Source organism: Dysidea avara, chromosome 11 (assembly GCF_963678975.1).
Source record: "Dysidea avara chromosome 11, odDysAvar1.4, whole genome shotgun sequence".
NCBI lineage: Eukaryota > Metazoa > Porifera > Demospongiae > Dictyoceratida > Dysideidae > Dysidea > Dysidea avara.
In genome coordinates, this window is record NC_089282.1 from 8485256 (window position 1) to 8508153 (window position 22898).

General features: G+C 36.1%; 1 protein-coding gene across 6 annotated transcripts in view; it reads left to right on the top strand.

The window, feature by feature from the left end:
- LOC136237594 (scavenger receptor cysteine-rich domain superfamily protein-like) overlaps nt 1–19782 on the top strand; it is a 45697-nt gene extending 25915 nt beyond the window's left edge. For 2 of the 6 annotated variants that reach the window (XM_066027797.1, XM_066027796.1), the window contains exons 2-8: nt 5011–5206; nt 6574–6710; nt 11787–11982; nt 16195–16346; nt 16694–16741; nt 17459–17732; nt 19374–19782. In XM_066027797.1, coding sequence (XP_065883869.1) covers nt 5013–5206; nt 6574–6710; nt 11787–11982; nt 16195–16346; nt 16694–16741; nt 17459–17732; nt 19374–19659 — 1287 coding nt within the window. In that variant the 5' untranslated portion in view covers nt 5011–5012 and the 3' untranslated portion in view covers nt 19660–19782. Of the gene's footprint in view, nt 1–4155; nt 4371–5010; nt 5207–6573; nt 6711–11786; nt 11983–16194; nt 16347–16693; nt 16742–17458; nt 17733–19373 lie in introns of those variants that run through there. The other 4 variants (XM_066027793.1, XM_066027798.1, XM_066027795.1 and 1 more) reach the window with 4 other exon arrangements.
- The last annotated feature ends 3116 nt before the right edge of the window (nt 19783–22898 follow it).

Sequence of the window (22898 nt, forward strand, 5' to 3'; positions counted from 1 at the left end):
TACTATTATACAGCCAAAATCACTACCATAATATTATACTCCATGACTGTAGCAATCTACCCATACACTGACACCATAATACTTTGGTATACTCAATGAGGTGATTCAATTACATGTCACATCATCCTTTAATTTACCTCAAAACAATAACGAACAAGCCAGGTACGTAAACATGTTCACACAGCAAAAATAGTGTTCCAATACTACATATTCTGACCCCGTCTTTATTCAGTATTGGAACAACTATTTTTAAAAACTCCCTATAACGAGACAAAACGAACCTCAAATCTATAAATGACTCTAATGTTATTCACTATTTGGGGCTGTGGTCTATTTTTGTTTGAGCCTACCAGTAGGTAGAATTTTTGGACTATTAGTTCCAACACCATAACATAGACGGAATAAATACAGTCAGTATTTGTGTATGAATTATGCTGTGTCAAAATATGAAAACATACTTGTTCCAGTACAACACCATTGGGAGTTAACACATATTCATCTCTTTGATATTTACTATACATTTGACGGGGCTCAGGTGAACACAAAATAACTATATATTTTTATAGTAGTGTTCTGACACACATTTTTATATGCAATCATACTTTATTAAATTTCATTGCAAAAGCCATGCATAATCTGAGTTTGACATGTAGCAATGGCTTTGCAATCCTCGCCATAATTCAAAGATATTTACCATTAAAATTACCTTAGTTCACAAATGTATGACAAGCTTCAAGGGACAAACAATCTTTGTATCCACACTAATTCACTCACCTAATAGGAGACAATGCAAATTGCTGCTGAGGAGCTTGGTCGATTCATTTGTGTCACATCCGTCCTTACTAGTTGGAGATGGTTTTCTTCAAAAATAATATTAAAATTTTGTACTTTGTTTTCACTTCTCCTATATATCAACAATAACTTAGTTTATTGGTGCAATAAACCTTTGTTTATATTGCAAAGTAGTAGTATAAGTGGTAACTAGCAGTTTGGCAGATCTTTTTGTGAAGATGAATCATCATAACTGTTTTTTAACAGGAATTTAACCCAGGCTATGTATATTCTTTCAGAAGTGTATTGAAAAATTATGAAACTAGTTTCATTTTTATGAAACACTATGAAAATCAAGAAAACGCTTGTAGCATCACTTCAGAGTAAAAGTTTAAAATCATTTTTTACAGGAATTGTGAGCACATTCATCTATTATTACAAAATTCATAAGTATTTCAAAAAATTTAAAGGCAAGTATATAAAGTTGGCCATATTTGTGATTGTTACCATGGTAATTGGTACACAAGGTTTTTTGCCCTTGGCGATTATTGTGCCATTCCTCAGGTCTCTAAAAATTAATAGTGAAAATACCTGGATTTGTGCAATAACTGATTTAGACCATGGTTCATGTGGCTCTGGTAACTATAATGGTGGCTTCCTGATTGAATTAGTGCAAAAATAACTCACCGGTAGGCTATATAGGTTACCTACCCACAGGTGTTTAAATACCTCTTTAACTGCAATGACTAAACTTCAAGGCATACTAAGTATGCATGACATAATCTATGTAGAAATTTTGAATGTAAACAGAATTAAGATATCTGCTGCATATTGATCTGGAGTTGGAAGTTATGCATGCCTTGTTGCAATGCTGCTGTGGCAACTTAAATATGAGGGTCAATTCAGCCCTTTTATTTGTCCTGTTTCACTTTACTCAAAGATTTTTGCTTAGACTCCTAGGCTAGTGGTAAACATCTCATACAGGCTCTGCATTCTGTGTTTGCCCTCCAGTGCTTAACTGGTAAAGTTGATAATACTAAAAATAATAAAATAGCTACAGGAGTGAAGAGTCCTTCAGTATGAAATTCATACTTTCAAATTTACAGTATGACATACCAGACTCAGAATCTTTTTTCATGTAAAGCTAGCAGTGGTACTGCATTACATTTGCTAACAAGCATAGGCTAGCTATATCATTTTTTTGTATTATGGTTTGTGTGGTTAAATGCAACTTAGCTATATATACATGACTTTTAGAGTACAACACAATTTTAATCTCCATAATGAAAAACAACACAATATAGTCAGCTATGACTGTTCGCCTTCGTCAAGCTTGTTTGAAAATCAGTGATTGACAATAAACTGGCTAGCTAATCTCATTAGCGATATCAAGAGTATCCCTCCCACATTATATACTCTTGGCGATATGCAACTAGATCCCAGGATTTTGGCCAGATCAGAGAAGGAAAGATTCTAGATTCTGATCCAATTAAAGCAACACCCATAGTTAGCAGCTTGTTTAGACCAACATCAATATGACCAGCTTTTTGCTTCATTAACTATACATTTGAGAACAAACTCGTCTCACAGCTTTGTCTCATTCATTTGGCACCAATAGTGGGTGGCTTAAGGCTATTCTTCAAGTATCACTTGGCCTCTCCATGGTCCTGAGTTTCAACTTTGTAGTCAGTCTTCGCTTATGGCTGGGAATTTTCTTATTTCCACTCTCACCACTTTGTGTGTACCTTTCTACCATTGACCACTGTGGTGATCACCTTCTGGAATGTATGCATGGGCCTACATCCTGTATGTGCATCCATCAACATCATGCATTTAGTTGACATTTTTTACTGTGCTTTGTCTCAGCGTCATCCTGAGGTTCTTAAAGAGCAGAAAGTAATCACTCCTACCCCGGTGGTGTTTACCATCCAGATTTCCAGCATGGCTGTCCTGCAGATTTTGACATTTCAGTTCATAGCACTACACAGGCTTCACATTATTATTTAATCCTCTTCTTGTGCCGGAGTAGCTGCTTGAGCTGGGGAGTTAGCAAAGGATGAAAGACATCAAGATGCTGTAGAAGCAGCAGGGTGTGACTTTTTTCCCCCTTGTTGTCAAAACATTTATATTAGTGTGTGGTCTCCATTCGCTCTTCAGGGCTCTCCACTCTGACACTGCTGATCGCACCACAGTTAGAAGTGGTGCTTCTGCTCAACTAGAACTTGCTTCAGCATCTTTCGGTGTCACTTTGATTGAAAAATGTGAGAATGATTTTGGACTCTACAGTGTGGAAGTACTGACTTCCTTACAAAGGATAAAGAAATCTTTAGGGATATGTGCATGGTCATTAATAATCTTGTACATCATTGTGAGTTTAGCTCTGCCTCTTCTTTGTTGTAGTAGTGTAGGCAGATCCAGCATATTAGAAACATTGGAGTATCTAGCCTAACAAAATCATTTAGACAGCAGAATCTGGCAGTTCTCTTCTGGATGGCTTCAATTTTGTTAATACATGTATTAATTGTTGTGTGCATGGGATCTCAAACAGATGATGTTTATTCCACAATAGGTCTAACCATACTTGTGTAACAATTGCACTTAACATGACTTGGGCAGTAACATAGATTTCTGAAAGGTGTTCCTCTCCAGTGATATTTAGGATTCCAAAGCTGATTTCAAATATAGCTACTTTTACAAGTACTTCGTTCGACCATAGATTGTGGAATATATAATCTATGGTTCGACGACCTCACCAGGGCAAAGGGTGCATATTAAACCGCAACAGAAACTGTACATATGCATGTAGTAACGAACTGAATTGCCACAATGTTCGTGTTCATGGAAATTAGGCCACTCCAAATAAATTCTCTGTTTCCCGTCCACCGCCCGCATCTAGTTACTGTCAGCTCTAAATATTCCGCTATTCCGTATTCTTCCATTATTTTCCGGTTATTCTTGCATACTGAGGGGCTCAGTAAAAGCCATCTTGAAACAGTCTCAGCAGTGCTATCGAGTTGGCACAAACTTTACGTTTGCACTATTTTTGTAACTTTAAAAGCTTAAGCATGCTTTTATGCAGCTTTCTATGGTTGTGCCAGGCAAATAATGGCTTGAAAAGCTGCCAATCTTATAATGAAATTATGGAAATGGGCCGCCCGCCCGCATGCAAATATGCTTGAGTCCAGGACGGGAAACAGAGAATTTATTTGGAGTGGGAAGCAGTGAGACGACTTTCATGCCGCCCCACACAAACCGGTCTGACGCAGACTGCGGCTAGCCATTGAGTTGGGAAAAAACTTGAAGAGGAAGCCGCATAGTACTAGCTGCATGATTCCCAAAATCTGGGCCGGGGTAAATACCCTTATTTTCCCGAACTAACGACAGTAGTCTGGCTAGTTAATTTATCCGTAAAGTGTGGGCGGAAACATCATAACGATACTAAGGCCGGATCGAGTCAACGAGTCTCAGTTAAGATATCTACACCACACTGTGACAAATCATAGCTAGCTACTTCTGCACTGAGTCGGGAATGTGTTCCCTCCGTACCTTTGGTCCGGTGTGTTTAGCGATCGCCTTAATTCACATTCTACATGGCGATGGTGAGTACCACAAGTAGCTACCTATAACGGTTTGTAGCTAGTGCTCAGTCTTCAGCTTTGTGCTATAGCTATAATAATCAGAATAGTATAGTGTTTGTTTATGCACGTGCATGCTCAATACAACATAATAACATATGCTCTGTGGATAATGGCATTGTCACAGGGTCATGGGGTCCTTCTAATCCCAGGTATATGATCATGATCAATCGAGTGAATAATCACTGGTGAAGGGCAGTAGCTAACCTGTATATGTATGTACATAATTGTATGACTATACAGACATCAAGGGGTAGAATATATAGCTAGAGTAGCTTTGTAGCTAGCACCAGTGAGACTACATTTTAATATTCTCTCCAGCATAAATTGATAACTGGCCATGCACAATATACCTTCAATGACATGCAATCAGTTGCTTTTGTGTTGCAAAACCTGCAAGTTAAAACACTATAGTTTCTCACATGACCATGGTTTGAATGAGAACAGTTGAAATAACTAGTCTAGAATCAAGCAACATCACACTACCCAAATAGAAATTTACTAGTAAAAGTCAAAATTTCTGCGCACACTCTTGATGATCCCTACACTTGCCCCTACCACATAAACAGCATATAGCTAGTACTATATATATAATGTTCTGTAGTTATGGCTCAATGCCAAGGAGATCTACAGTTGGCAGGTTTTTTTGCTGATCAAGGTTCTGGTAGACTAGAGCTCTTCTTCAACAACCAGTGGGGTACAATATGTATTAATGGATTCACAAGGGAGAGTGCAGATACTGCTTGTAGACAACTTGGTAGAAGTAGAGCATTATCATTTGGTGAAGCTGATGAACTTGGGTATGTATTTGATATACGTAAATATACTGCATGTCGTGTACTTATAGTACGTGGAGGCACTATAAGGAAATTGAATAACCTTGTCAAGTTAATTTGTGCATTCAGTTTATGTTCACTACTTACTAAATTAAGAGTCTGCCAGAATAACCTGTAATATTATTGTAGTCATCTGACCAAATTGGACATGTTAAAATCCCCAAATGGGAACATATACAGACTTCTTTTTTAATCAAACTAATAAAAGTTACCATATTAGGAATAATCCATGTAAGTAATAATACCACAAGTACACAGAAAACTTTGGAATTTTCATCTTGAGTAAGGACTATAGCACATCAATAAAAGGTACTGAAATAAGCTGGAGTAGTGCACAATATTAAATCACAGTAAAACAATAAGAAATAACACTTCTTATTGTTTTACTATGATATAATGTTCTGCACTACTCCAGCTTGTTTCAGTACTTTTTATCGATGTGCTATGGTCCCTACTCCAGTTGAAAAATCCAAATTTTTCTGTGTACTTGTTTGTTAACTTTTTTGCAAATAATTATTATGACTGCTGAACCCACGCATACTGCATCTGAAATGGTGCCGTGCACCCCAGCTATATCAATTATTGTCTGAAAAGTGAAGTATTCATTACACTTTGTTGTCAGTTATGATCAACTCGTTACACAGCATTTTGAATCAAGAACTGTTCGAAAAGCAACTCTGCAATCCATGAATACCGAAAGAAAGAAATGATGCTGCATGCCCCAGCTATCGATTATCATCTGAAAAGTAAAGTGTCCATTACGCTTCATTGTCAACTATGTTCAACCCATTACACAGCAGTACAAATCAAGAACTGTTCAAAAAGCACCTCTGCAATCAAGGACAGGACACTGGTAAATCCATGAAGAATGCATTGTATGTACTGTGGTATGCCAAAAGGCACCTGTCGGGCTGAATCGACATCAAACAGTGAAAAAATCAAGCCCCTAGCCTTAGCCATTGTCAAGTTACACTGCCTGAAGGCATCAGTCAGTTACTTACTTACTCAGTCAGTAGAAAATTCCGTTAAATAACTTTTTTTTAAATTCCATAGCAACTTGTTGAAAGTGTTTTGGATTGATCTGAAGGCTTGTTTGAGCTTGTTTTACCTAACCAATACTGCCTTATCGTCGTCAGGGGAATTGAGGCTGGTTTTCAGTGATGTAATTTTGTGGGCCACGCCTACTCCTTTGTGGTCCCTACTATACAGTACTATCGTGCTGTATGATACCTCAAAACTTTGTACCATACAATAAATGAATTGGGACATCAGGAAATAACTGAACATTTTTATAAAATCATAATTTACCATGCATATCATGTTTGTCTTAGGTTTGGTCAAGGTAATGGGACTATTCATTTTAGTGAAGTAGATTGCTCTGATGATGATATCCATATTCTACATTGTGATAACAACTCTAGTAGGATTAGTCAGTGTACCCATGGTGATGATGTTGGACTGGTGTGCTGTAAGTGATAATCTGTGATTTAATCTTTAGCAAGCAAATAAGTGTTCACACTTGTAAAAATTACATAATATTGCAGGTCATTATCCAATTGTGCCCAAAGATCTTAATCATGTATCCAACGATTGTGTACGTATCTGGTATATGGCTGGGTAGCTGGAGTAATATAAGTTCCTTATCCTTGGGAAAAAAAACACCACCATGCATCCAGGTATTGAGCTGGAACCTTACAATTACTAAGCCATTTCCCTATGTAACTATTGGACTACTATTCCTTTCAGTATAGCTTCAAGTGTATTAGGATATAAACTGTGTGTATCCCTCATATTAATCATACAGTACAATAGCATAATATAGTAGGGACCACAAAGGAGTAGGCGTGGCCCACAAAATAATATCACCTAAAAATCAGCCTCAATTTTCCCTTACGATGATGAGGCAGTATTGGTGAGGTAAAACTAAGCCCAAACAAGCTTTCAGATCGACCCGAAACGCTTTCAACAAGTTGCTATGGAATTTTAAAAAATTTTTATTCAACGGAATTTTCTACTGACTGAGTAACTGACTGACTGACTGATTCCTTCAGACAAGCGTAACTCGATAACGGCTAAGGCTACGGACTTGATTTTTTCCAATGTTCGACGTCGCTTCAGCCCGACAGGCGCCTTTTGGCATACCGCAGTATGTACAATGCATTCTTCATAGACTTACCAGTGTCCTCCTTTGTGCCCCATTCATCTTTGCTGACAGGGAAAGGTATCGATTTGGCGTGAGCATGTAATGGCTTCCCTTTGAAATGGAAATTGTCCGTATTTTTATCGTGGCTATTTTGATATGCAGAGGTGCTTTTCAAACAGTTCTTGATTCGTACTGCTGTGTAACGGGTTGAACATAGCCGACAGCGAAGTGTAATGGATACTTCACTTTTCAGACGATAATTAATATGATTGGGGCGCACAGCACAATTTCTTTTTTTTTGGTATGTGTGGATTGTGGAGGTGCTTTTCGAACAGTTCTTGATTTGAAATGCTGTGTAATGGGTTGAACATAGCTGACAACGAAGCATAATGGATACTTCACTTTTCACACGATAATTGATATAGCTGGGGCACGCGGTGCCTTTTCAGATGTGGTATGCGTGGGTCCACCAGTCATAATAAAATTATTTACAAAAAAGTTAACAAACAAGTACACGAAAAAATTGGGGAATTTTCAACTAGAGTAGGGACCATAGCACATCGATAAAAAGTACTGAAACAAGTTGGAGTAGTCCAGGATATTAAATCACTGTAAAACAATAAGAAGTGTTATATCCCTACTGTGCATTTCCGTTATGGTATCTTGAGTACAGTACTTCTTATTGTTTTACAGTGATTTAATATCATGGACTACTCCAACTTGTTTCAGTACTTTTTATCGATGTGCTATGGTCCCTACTCTAGTTGAAAATTCCAAATTTTTTCGTGTACGTACTTGTCATTCATAAGCTTTATAGACATTTTCAGCTATTTTCTGCCTGTCGCATAAAAAACTTTACATGTTATGAACAATGTGCAAAGTTTGTCTGCAATTGTTGATCTGATCACTTTGAATATAAGAACATTTAAATTTGGCACTAAATTGTGAACAATTTCCATTTGAAGTTGTTGGTGCATTTATCACATTTCAGTATGTGTGCACTAAAGTAGAAAAGAATCAATGCATGCACATGGAAGCCAGATCAAAGATGCATTTAGGACTCACTTTTATCCCTTCTTAGTGTATATACCTTCTCAAGTATACAAAGAGGCACAAATCAGGCCCAAGTTGTATCTCTGTCCCAAATTGTGTCAATCATTTTTGTCATTATTGAGTTATGTTTAGCTACAAGATACTATATCATTAACTAGTCAGTATAAATTTAATAGTAGCTCACTTTGAGGGCTTGATTGTACTCAACCAATATTGCTAAATTTCCTTGAATTGATAATACAGCTGTGTGAAGTTGATTTCTAGTAACATTTTGTGACAAGGAAAACTACAGTTGTTATGTAATATACAGTAATACATAGCAACAATTAAATGATTTATGGCCCAGACAAATTGCACGCATGGCTAGACAGTGTGAATATAATAAAGTAGTTGTAAAACAGAAGCACCAAGTTCTATTATAAACAAACAATGTACGTATGCATACTAATGCAATTATAGTTCAAATCACTAGTGGCCGCCACTGAGCAGAGAGTAGGGGTGATAGATGTGGAGGCAAAGGCTGATATTGGTGGGTAGTATACTTCATCTCCCACATGAGAGAGTACACTGTAATTGTCTTGTGCACACTCAAGCTTTACTTTTGGAGGTCCTAAAGTTGACGTTAATGTTAATAATGCACGCAGCCATTATTATAATGTAATAGCATTAACATGAGTGCAGCCATTACTTGGAGGTCATCATTAATTTTACAACTGTTTCACTTCAGTTTTTGAAGCCCACCCTCCTTTTTACAGCTTGGCTGTTTTTGTATGGATTTCATGGGATGTAACCACCAACCTACTTTCTGAGGTCTGCAACAATGTTGTCACTGAACCCCATTTTCATCCTCTTTCTGGTGAGACCCTTCAATGCAGAAACAGCCAACCATGATGATATTGCAACTCAAATCAACCGCTCCATTCTGAATATTGACGTCATATAAGGAAAGATACATGAATACCAACAATGGGTTCATGAATTAGAGAATGCCTTGTTACTCCTTTACTTTTCACTGCCACTGGTGGAATGGTAATGCCGCCACTTAGTTTTATAAGAGATTGGTCTACCTCTTGAGTGTTAAGCATGGTCAGTAGTGATGCGATGGGTGAGATGTAAATTAAGCTTTACTTTGTTGAGATCTGCAATTATGTGTACCCAAGGTGCCCAGTCCAGTTTGCATTGTCCAGTTGCTTGCTGTGCAGAGTGTAGTACATACAATGCATTCTTCATGAACTTACCAGTATTCTCCTTTGTGTCCCATTCATCTTTGCTGACTGCGAAATGTGTCGATTTGACAGTAACATGATGGCTTCCCTTCATAAGGGAAATTATCTGTATTTTTCATAGCAGCTACAGAGGTGCTTTTGAGCAGTTCTTGATTTGTAATGCTGTGTAATGGGTTGACCATGGCTGACAATGAAGTGTAATTGATATTTCACTTTTCAGACAATAATTGTGTACGGCACCATTTCTTTCTTTTGATGCGCTATGCATGGGTTCACCAATCATAACAATTTTATTTTAAAAAGAAAGTTAGCAAACAAATACCCTAAAAAATTGAAGTTTTCAACTAGAGTAGGGATTAATAGCACATCAATAAAAAGTACTGAAACAAGCTGGAGTAGTGCATGATATTAAATCACAGTAAAACAATAAGAAGTGTTATATCCCTACAGTGAATTTCCATTATGGTATCTTGAGCACAGTAGGGATATAACACTTCTTATTGTTTTACTGTGATTTAATATCATGCATTACTCCAGCTTGTTTCAGTACTTTTTATCAATGTGCTACTGTCCCCGGTTGAAAATTTCAAATATTTTTGTGTGCTTGTTACAATAAAAAATCACTTCTGTTTGTGTTTTAGAAGCCTCATAGCCAGGCTTTAAGGCTTGTCTTTATCCAATTTCTTCTGATCAATGAGTTCTATTGTAAAATTATTACAGAATTTATTTGACTATTTGTTAACATACTCTAATAGAGTGCACATTTTTCAAGGACTACACACGTAGAATGTTAAACAACAATCTAGATTCTTCTATGAACTTATACTATTGAGTAGATTTACACTATAATTTTCATTATAACGTACAGTAGAAATTAAGCGCGCTGATCACATTATAATTATGTTGCCTTTGATATCACAACTTTCCCTATTTACAGCTTGTCCTTGTAAAGCATAGCTGTTTTTACATGGACCATGGAATGAATGACTAATAATTTTGAACAAACATGATTCTTGAATCTTGACCATGGTAACGTTGCTGTCACCATTCCCGTGTGTGTAAAAGTGCCACAGTGGCATGCTCTAGGTCTGCTTCCACTAGTAAGCAACTTGGATGATTCTTTCTCCTTCCAGTTGTGATGTCAATTCCTAGCCACCATACAAAACTTGTAGCTAGTTCTTTCAAATGGGTGATTCCTGGGTGTCCCCAGTGAAACTCTTATGATTTCTTAGTACCGTACCATAGCAAATTACTTTACCTCAGAGCCAGAATGTCAAACCAAGGTAAAGAAGGCAGTGGATGTGATTCTGAGAAAATGTGCTGCAAGGGCATGCATTTTAAATAATTTGTGAAGTGGTTTCCACAATGTTGTATAAATCAGACAAGCATACAACTTACAGTACACATCAATATATATGCACTGCATGATAGAGCCAGCCCTTTCTTGTCCAAATGTTTTTGTATTTCTGCTCAGCTTTTGACATGGAGCAGAAAGCAAACGCTTGGGGTTTGGCCTATTTCTCTCAACATTTTACTAATTATTCCTTCCAGTACTTCCAAAATGTTGGTGAATATTCTATTAATCTTATGAAGGTTGTTCAGCCTGTAGCCATATCTTATTACTTTAACTCTTCCTTCTATAAAATTAAGAAAGAGGTACACCCCTTAATTTCACCAATTATTCCCATGGATGCCAGCACGGCAGTATTATACTGTAACTGACTGGCCAAAAGTCTTCCATTGGCTTGCTAAGTGCCACGATTGATTTGTCTGGCACCACTCAGGAGGTTTGTTGCTTACTACTATTATAGTTTACAGATTTCAAGTCATTGGTAGTGAAGTACTCCTGAGTAAGATGCCTGGTCCTTTGTACGTATGTAGATCAAATTTGCCAATTGCACTGTGTAATTCCATCTCAATGCAAGCTCACTCATGCTACCAGTGTTAAAAAGACCATTCAAGTAAATAAATGTATAGCATGCATAGTATGATAGTATCACTATTCTTGATTGACTACATATCATAGACAATGTATATATGGTTTAATTTGTCTTTAAAGAACATAAGTATTGAATCTAATATTGTTTAATATTACACTTATCTTTTTAAATGTTTTATATAGCTGGTATCACAGCTTTCCAGTTTACTGGAGGTGTGAGGTTAGTTGGTGGTCCATATCGGTCAGAAGGACGACTGCAGTTGTATTTCTTCAATGTATGGGGTGGTGTATGTGGTCGAAATTTTAGCACACTGGAAGCTAATGCTGTATGTAAGAGACTGGGGTACACACGCAGCAGGGGAATTAGAGAAGTCAGCAGGTACGTATATTGTATGTTATTGCTGTACTTGTGATGTAGTGATACTTAAGAAACTCAGTTATGCAAGATCTGCCATCAATCAATACTCACATGCAGTAGTGAGTCACATGGCTAAGAAAGTAAAAACCACATGCCACAAGAAAACAAGCAACTGGATGTGAGTTATTTACATGTAGCAACAGCTTTGCAATCCTCACCATGATTCAAAGATTTTTACCATTAAAATTACCTCAGTTCACAAGTGTATGACAAGCTTCAAGAGACAAACAATCTTTGTATCCACACTAATTCAGTCACCTAATAGGAGATAAATTGCTGCTGAGGAGCTTGGTCGATTCACATGTGTCACATCCACCCTTACTAGTTGGAGATGGTTTTCTTCAAAAATAATATTATAATTTTGTAACTACTGTATTTCCACTCCTCCTATCAATAATTACTTTGTTTATTGGTGCAATAAACCTTTGTTTATATTGCAAAGTAGTAACCTTTGTTTATATTGCAAAGTATAGTAGTATAAGTTGTAACTAGTAGATCTTTTTGTGAAGATGCTAACTGCAACTTCTTCCACTTGAAACTACCTGGGGACAATTTCCATTGTCATAACGTTACGAAGGCATTGTGAAATTTTTAAAGGAAAGAATGATTTTTGTAGAAGGAGATACACTTATAAGCACAAGGTCAATTAAACCAATGGGCTTTGATTAGTCTAATGCTGCTAATTATAAGTACACTTATGGTATAATGTTTCAGAATACACACCTCTATGAATTCTACCTGTACCAATTGCCCCAAGCTGATGCTAAGCTCCTAGGCTGCTGTTGTTAGCTCCTACTAGTGAAATGAAACTCAACATTAGCAGCAGAAGGAGAACTGAAGTAGGATTTACTGGTAACTACACATGTCTTGTCCGGAGAAAACTAGTACCGCAAACAGTGTATTAAACCAATTCATCTACCAGAGATGAAGTGCACTGTAATGTATGTAGAATACAAAACAAATGTACATTCTATTGGTTCCCACTATTAAACTACATCACTAAATACAAGCTACTTCTTCAAGGAATTTTAAACATCATGCATACAACTACTATAAGTAACAAAACTGAATTGCAATCCATTTCATCCTCAGGGCACATTGCATAGTGACTGAGAGTTTCAATACACTTCCATGATGATGCCGACAGAAATTTGAAATAACTTATGGAGCAACTGCCTCCTATAGCAAGCCAGCCTTCTGGATGCTCCACAGTTGGCAGTAGTATAGGTGAAGTGCCCGCAGTCCAAACAATCATACTCGTGGAAGTAGTAATAAATGCTCTATTAGACTAGATGGCCACTACAACTGGTAGTCATGTTTCTGATCCCATGAAATTTAGTTTATGATGTAGAATAGATGCAGGTGAGATGAACAATGAAGTGACTGCTCAAATAGAGTACTTTAATTCTCTGAATGTTCTATCTGAGTACAATGCACTCCAATTTTCTGCAGATTTATAAGCAATTGGAATGTTGAAAAGTTAAATTGAACATATTTGTCACAGCCCAATATGTATTTATGAAATTTTTCAATTAGCCTATGCAGATATTTTGCCGATATTTCACATTCTCAGAAAAGATCCAATGGTGGACCAGAAACATAATTACCAATTGGGAGTAGATTATCCAAGCAAATTCACTAACTGGAATGCATAATTATTTGATTGAAGTAACATCAGAAAAGTAATAAAGTTTGCCATGCCAAATCTATAGTCTGTGATCTCTTAGACACTATCTGATGCTAACAAAATCAGTGAAATCTCCATGCAAAAACATGCAGCTTGGCTGTACAAAAAGAGCATAACATGTCAAAGAACATAAAAGTAATAATGTTAATACAATTTACAAAAATCTAATATTGGTCTTTCACCATGACTTGTGCAGTATAATCACTTTCAACTCTAAATGGGTAGTAATTTGCAATTGGCTGCCCCTTTTCTAAACACTGACTATAGAAAATGTGGTTAAATTACTTGCCAATACTAGAGTTAAAAAGGAATTAAATAGGAATGCAACAAGAACAATATTAATGGTATTATGTAACATTCATTCTCGACCAGACCAGATATCAGCTCTTTGCCAGCCACTTTTACTTTTGGTGCCCTTTTTGTTCAGCCAAGCTGTTAATTTATAAACCATTAAATTAGATAAGCATTCATTACAAGTTTAAGAGTTCCAAATAATTATGTTCACATCGCATTATCTACCATAGATGAATCCTGGTCCATCACAAAATATGATGTCATACATTGTTACATCACTACAATCCAGAAAGTAAATACCACAATGAAACATAAACATACGACTTAATGTCCTTGCCAAATTACCTGTTGCATATGTGCCAGGTAAAACCCATGTAGTTTATGGTGTAGTAGACTTTATCTGTGCAGATAATTATGTGTGAATACATTTAGGTCTGAACTTTGCTGGGTTTTGTAGAGCTGATTGTTTTATTAGAGTGTTTCAGTATTTCTTGGCTGAGTACACATATGTATGCTATCAGGGATAGGGGAGAAAGGAAGGGGACACAAAAGAGGACAAAGACAATTACATGATGCATGCATTGTAGTTGCTGTGGTATATAGGCAATAAGGCATGTTTTGAGCATAAAAACATCATCGTACAGTGAAAAAATCAAGGCTGCAGTATTAAGTTATGCTTGGTTGAAGGCACCAGTTAGTTAGTTAATTAGTCAGTTAGTTAGAAATTTCAGCAAAAATAAAAAGTACATTCCAAAGTTGAAAGCATTTGGGTGTGTGTGATATTTTGGCAGGGATCAGTGAACATTAAGATTCTCTCTTTATATACGTATGCTTTACAGAGTATTACACAAAACATCTACATACTGTACTTTGGTAAGCACCGACTAGTTTACTGACAACTTGATTTTTCTTAGGCAAGAAAAGTTTAACCACAAATAAAACACAAGATATGCACTACAATATTAAACAGTTTATTTCAGTTTTTGGTGATTTTCAGTTGGTTTGATTTTGTTTCGTAGTAGGAGAGTAAAAATGGAGAATCTGCATTATTAATTTTACTTTTGTTATTATGTATACACCAAAATGTGTGTATCTAGGATGTTGGTACTGCTCTTGAAGTACTTTTTGGTATTAAGTGTCAGCACAATTTACAAGTCCAGTCCCCATATCAATCATTATACATATAATAACGAAGTGGTATAGCCAATCAGTTACACTGGGTTGCATGACAGAGTAGTGCTGTTTAGTATAATGATGCAGGGAGGCCAGACGTGCATATAGTATTTGGCATTTAATTAAGTTATGTATTGATGGTTTACCAAACCCAAAGTAAACAGTGCGAGTTTTAAGGTTTCTATGTAGTGTCAGCCATTTGTATCAACTGTACAGCAGTAGTTCTATTTTATTGTGATATATGTTCGAATTCATACGTGACATAAACCGTGGTGATATGTGATATAGAGTTTTTCTATATCTTGGCAACATTACCATGAGTCCACTATTTATATTATGCCACTTAAAGAAGACTGAGTAACTAATGTAGTCAGTAACAATCAATCATTAACATCAAGTGGTAGGCAGTTGGTTTTCCATACTTTATGTGCATTGTGTGACTACCTTGTTTTTGGAACTACAGTATGTGAACTGTGTATTTCCATTAAAATTGTTTCTTTAAGGTGGAAGGAACTGGAAGTTACGTACCGCAATTTACTTTATTTTCATGTAAAAAATTTCCGTGATAAAATTCTTTGTGTAAAAAATATTTTAATGTGATTTATGTGAATGACTGCTCTATTAAAATAGTTCGATTTTATGCAAAAATTTTTGTGTAAAAAAAATTTGTACAAGTTTTGCATGCGAAAACTATTTTATAATGAAAAAAAGCAACTTTTACGGTAGTTTTAGTAAAACTTATTATCCTATGCGACATATGTTAGCTAGCTATATCATTTTTGATTCTTAAAATAATATTGCATTAATTGCATGCCCTTATGCGTGGACAGTGGTTGGTTTACAGCCATGTGGAAACAGTGCGTGATATTTTTGTGCATCTATGTTAAGGGTTAAAGCTACTGAAAATGGTATAAAATATGAAACCAAATTTACCTAACCTAATATATCAAACTACATTATAATCGTACACTTTTGTCACAAAGGTATGTTATGCATGGTTCACATTTTATTAATCACAGAGCTGATGATGGTAGTCCAGTTTGGCTCACTTCTGAATCGATCAACTGTAGTTCAACCAGAACTTGTTTTTCTCGTTGCTATCGTACTCCTAGAGGAGGAACAGACCTTTCAAGCAGTTGTCCATTATCTACAGACATTTATATCTCATGTGGTAATAAACTGTAGCATAACATGTTATGATGTGGTAATTAGCATATGAATGTGTTGCATTTATTAACAAAACTAAAATATCAGAACCAACTAACCAAGTGTTTTAATGTATGTACAAGTCACTGTACAATGTAATGGAAAGTATGGTGATCCTTTTGTATGTGGTGCTTTATGTACATAAGAGATTGAAGAATGTACTATCTTAGTCTACAAGCCTTGTATACAAAGGGTGAGCAGTTAAATATCTGCAAAATATTTTTTTCATGACATTTGTGAATATACATGCTGTGGTTACTTACAGTACACATGCGTACTGTATGTTAATGTATATCTACTTGCTTTTTTCAGAGTTTACTACTCCTCAATCATCAAGATGTTTGCTGACCCCAACAGATCGTACGTTGTGTACATACAGTTACTAAACATTCACACATACAGCTTCACTGCTTCATAGTTCTATGATGATAATTCTGAAAACATGTTTGATACTTCAGAATTACATGTATACCCTTGTATTTGATTTTTGCTTGGAAATTATTGTTGTGTCTTTACACATTAATTTGAAAAGCTGCCATGAAACAAGAGATAAACAAGTAAACAATTTACGTAATCAAAAAGATTTTGAATCAAGTGAAAAATATTCATACCATAAGCTTTTGTGCTATACACTTTCTTTGAAGCCAAACACAAAAAAAGATCTGCTTTACAAAACCAAAGCATAACTAGTGACCTGTAAATGGACATGTACAGATGATATGTTTGACTAACTGCATGTATAGCTATCTCATATCTGTTCCACAATATGTGACCCAATTTTGGAAAACCATCCATATGGTCGCACATGAAATAATTAGAAATTTAAGATTACTGAGTTGTCAATAATAGCAGAGTGCAGTTTTAAAATATTTTAAATGTTTTCCTGTAATTTAAGGCATTGAGGATTGATTACAATTATTAACAAGTAGATTTACACTATTAAGATATTTTTTTATCATTAAATATTTTAGGTGTCAAATGTGCCCATATGGTTGATTTTCCAAAATTCTGTCACATATACTGAAATTAACAAGTATTTGTAATTGTTTTATTTATATAGCTTAATTAACACTTTAGCTCCTTTTATTCCTGTACTGAACAACAATGGTGAATCATCATCATCAAACAATGAAGACAATGATTCTGCATCACTTGCAATAAGCATTGTAGTAATTAGTGTAATTTCTGGAATACCATGCATACTTTTTATTTGCTGTTGTACATGCTGTTATACTTGCTGTTTATCAGTAAAGAAAAAGTGTGCTAAGGTATCCTGTGAGTGTTGCTGTGAAGGATGTCTCAGCTTCTTCAGATTATTTGATGTAAGACGATGCTTCAGACACAGGGAAAGGTATATATCACTAATTGCAGTTTAGTATAATTAATTACACTTTTCATGTGTTTGTGCTATAACCCCTGGCACACATTCCTTATAGCTGTGAAGCCCTTATGATAATATAGAGAGCATTACCACTTTACCTAATAACTTCAAGTTATTGTTTGTGTACATTTACGTGTAAATTGTATATGGTCCAAAATAACTAACAGCCACTAACTTTGTTATACAGTTCGGTTGTGCTGTAATTGGGGATCAAGAAGGTTTGCACTTTCTCACAAAAGAGTATTGACCAGAGACCAGCTTCACAATACCCCCTGTCATTTGCTCAGGCACCACAACACAGGTCCTTCAGGTCACTAAGAACCCTGTGTTTCGAAGTGTAACTATGATTTAAATGTCGCATCAGCACTACAGGTGCCTTTTGGCATACCACAGTACACCCCAGGCATGCATTATGGACTTGTCTTTATCCTCCTTTGTGTCCCATTTCTTTTTGCTGACAGCAAAAGCTGTCAACTCACAGTAGCTCATAATGTGTTGACTATATAGCACTTTTATAACATGAATCATCTGTATTTTCTACAGTGACTGGATTAATTGCAGAGGCACTTCCCTTATAACAAGATGAAAACAGCTGAAACCTAAATTAAGAGTAACTATTCAGTAGTGATAGCTGGAGTGCACAATCAGACACAAAACTGATTTATGATATATTTCTGGTGCCATTTTTTCTTTGATGCGGTATGCGTGGGTTCATCAGTCATATTTGTTGCAAAAAGTAAACAAACAAACAAGCACAAGGAAAGATTAGTGCAATATAGGCAGGTGATGTACTTGCCTCACCAAAATTAATATTGGTGATTGAACTGAGAAGTTAACATTGGACCTTTTTAGATGCATTGAAAGTTTGCTTTTTAACAAAGTTTATAGCAATTTATATGCTATTTACAATAGAAGAGTCCATGTAGGGGCAGCTCCAGGGGAGTTTCTGAGCCAGAAATGGTCAAGCAAAATAAAGATACTATAATCATTCTAACAGAGCACTCAACAACAGTAAAGCACATTTACAATGATTTTTGATGAACTGCTGAAAGCACGTACTCTTAAATTCAATGTCAACACTTTCAAAAATTTCCCTAGAGGAGCATATTGCCAGGCTCCCTAGATTTCCATGTGATATGGTGTGACTGCTATGCCATTTTGTATGCTATGTGTATTATAGGTGCTGCCAATGATTACTATAATAGTACGATAAAATTATATATCTCCAGATAACGCCAAATTTTCAAAAAATTTCCTGGGGGAATACCACCAGATTCCCAGCAAAAAAATGCTACACAATCTGAGTGTCCTTTGCACACTAAAGTGCATACATCATTTCATGGTCCAACATAAGTATTGCAAGGTCTGCCATGCCTATTTAACATTTCTAGCTATGCCCCTGATTATAGATAACAGTAACACAGCAACAGAGGTCACCTACACCTGCAGATTCACTAGTAGACATTTATTCCCTACTTCAGTCATGGCTATATACACTGAAATGGGGATTATTAAATATATACAAGTATGATATACATGGTTCTAATTTCCAAATACATAATACTGTATGCGTTTGTTTACAAAAGTTATATAATATTTTAATGATTGTAGGAGTGCTAATAGTAGCACTAGGATCGAATCATCAGACAGGTTTCCTCAAGTTGTGAGGGAAAGATCACCAATTGAACTTGTAGAGCTCAAGATTGGACCTGTTGATGTTGGTACAACAGAGCCAATACCATCACGACGATGCAGTGAGGATAATAGCAATCCAGGAGGGGATGAGCTACCAGACTATGAACATGCTCTCAACTGCTCTAAAGTACAAGGAGATGATCCTGAGCCATCACTAGTGGATGATGCACTGCCACCTCCCAATTGTGATATTGTCAACTAGTATTTGTACAGTTACCATAAATTTTCTTTGATTGTGCATACATAATATTCATAAGCTAGTTGTGTAAACTTATAAATATTTGCTTGTTACTCATGCTTTATACATTACTGCATTCCTAAGTAATTCCTTTTAGCTGAAATTAGCTAGTAATGCTAGCAACACTAGTGAATGCAGAATACAAGCAATTCATGTAAAGTTATTTCTGAATTCACTACTGGCTATAGGAACCTGCATGCAAGGAGACTATTGAAAGTGAAGAAGCCAGTATTCAGAAATTTGAAACTAAAACTGAATGCAGAAAAATTAAACGTTTGTAGATAATTAAGGGCTAAGATCATCCACTACTGTTATGCATACACTCTGGGGGAGAGGGGGTGAACCTAACCTGTACACTTACAAAAATGGTGGTCTTAAAATAAGAACATTAAATGTGGCTGAAGCCGAGTCACAACTATAAAGTTTTAACACTTCCATAGTGAGTTGGCTACTATGTAATATCCATCAGCAAATAGTGTATACATGGCTCCAAATAATTGTCAATTACAATGCAGGAAGCAAAGTAGAAGATAAGGCAGTACAGGCAATAACCACGCACTGAATAATAATGTGTGATCACTCACAAAACTAGTTTAGCATGCAACTTTCTTTATGACACACTTCTGAGTAAAGGCAAAAGGTAAGTAAAGAGTACTCTTTGTACACTTGTGAAAATGGGATGATACTACAGCTGTAATTTGCAGCTGCACCAGATATCAGCTTTCTGTTGCCAGTTATCAATCATCTTTGCTTTCATGGACATGCATGCTCTTTTCAGCTATTTGGAACAGATCTATAAGATCCCCAAAGAGGCACTAAAATCTAACAGTTTTGCTTTAAAAATTAAGCTGTCAGTGTGTGCATGTGTGTATCTGCAAAACAGGGTATATAGCAATGTCTCATATGCAGCTGCTGTTAGTTTTAAAGATGCCTCAAAGTTTGCTATTAAAATTAATATTGTAAATGGAACATTTCAACTTAAACATATTATATAGCAATACAAATTGAATGCTATATTCATTATAGCTATCTAGCTAAAGCTATAGTAGCCACAAGTAGCTAGTTGTGTTTGAAATGGGAATTAGTAGGGGGATGGGAGTTTCATCAGGAAAATTTTCTCTATCTCATGTATATAGTGCTGTCATGAAATGGTATGAAATTTCAAACAGTAGAATGTTTGGCACACAGCACTGCATAATAGTATAGCGGTCAAGAAATTCAATTCCACTGTGGCCATTTAGCTATATAATCATTTGACTGTTTTAAAGTATTAATGCTTACTCTTACATAATATAGCTACAGCTTATTTTGATTGTTCAGCTATTCTGTTTTAGTCTCAACTGTCTCACTTTGTAGCTATATGTCATTGTTCTTAACATGTACGTAGCTAGTAGCTAATCACATAAATGTATGTAGCTTCTACAAGGTAGCTCTTTAGTTATAACATGGTGAAACATGCCACACAATGCAAGTTTCAAACCATCGTTGTTCAAATATGTAATGAATGACATCCCACTGGCAGTTACCGAACAACATATACACTTGTATCTTGGAATCAAATTACATCACAAACTCTCATGTAAACCTCACATAGACTACATTTGTAATAAGGAAGCAAATTATTGGTTTTTAAAAAGAAATCTTCATCACTGCCCCAAACATCTACACTGTTAAACTAAAGCAATATGATAGCACCTAAAAATGCTCTGGTAGCACCTAGAAGTGTTAAATTTTGACTGCTTCAGTCAAAAAATAGCACCTCTATGTGCTACCACGGCACTTTATTTTTAACAGTGTACATGAACTAGCAGATAAACAATTTGTAATACCTGTATTATAGTACTGTTCACCAATATGGGATCCTTACCACCAATCCGCTTATATAAATCAACTTGAGACAGTTCAGCATAGAGCTGCTCATTTTGTGATGGAACCGCGGAGAAAAAATCAAAGAAATAGCATCACTAACATCTAAATTGGCCAACACTTCAAGAATGTCGCAGACAGGCAAAACTAGTTTTACTCTATACACAGTTTACTAACTATACTTACAGTAGCTGTTTTTTATTATCTTCCAATAAGATCATCTGTATTGAGGACCCACTTTTCACACAAATTTAAATTTGTATCTTACCAACCCAGAATTGACTTCTATAAGTACTCCTTAATTCCTTCCAAGGACTGTACCCGAATGGAATAGACTGAACGATGATACTATTGAAACTAACTGTGTAGAATTATTTAAGCAAAAATTAATACTAATTACTAATCATGTAATTAACTGTATTTGATTGTAAGTATATCAAGTGCTATCCCACTAGGAAGTAGGAACCTGAGAGAAGGCTAGGCCTGTAAATATGGGGAGTCAGAAACGTGTATCTAAAACTGTGAAGAATGCAGAAAAAATAATCCCAGACCCAGTGGTGACTAACACTCGATCCCCTGCAACATGCAATCTATAGGCATTCGCCAAGGGAGCCACAACAACTGGGATCTGAGACACTGTCTGCATTCAACTACTATAATATATATATATATATATATACTTAAACTCGCCATCAAAGGTTTTTATTGTACTGCACATCAGCATTATACCCCTGGAGGATTCTGCTGAGTAAAAATAAATAAATAAATAATACAAACATGTAAGCAAGTTGGACATGTCACTCATATCATACAGTACGATATAGTTGTTACTGTATAGTAGGGACCACAAAGGGAGTAGGTGTGGCCCACGAAATACTATCACCCAAAAACCAGTCTCAATTTTCCCAGACGACAATGAGGCAGTATTGGTTAAGTAAAACTAAGCTCAAACAAGCCTCAGTTTGACCCAAAACACTTTCAATAAGTTGCTACGGAATTTAAAAAAAAATTATTTAACAGAATTTTCTACTGACTGACAGAGTAAAGGGAGAAATCAGTTGCAAGATTCTAGCAAGACTGCAAGTGACTTGCAAGCAATGCAACTTGCAAGAAACTTGCAAGGAAAGACACATATTCTGTGCAAGATTCTTGTAAGCATTGTGCAGACTTGCATTGCTTGCAAGATTTTGCAAGAAGCTTGCAAGAAAAGGGACATTTTCTGTGCAAGAATCTTGCTTGAAGACTTGCAAGTCTTGCACAATCATGATTTCTCCCTGGGTAAGTAACTGACTGACTGATGCCTTCAGACAAGCATAACTCGATAAAGGCTAGGGCTA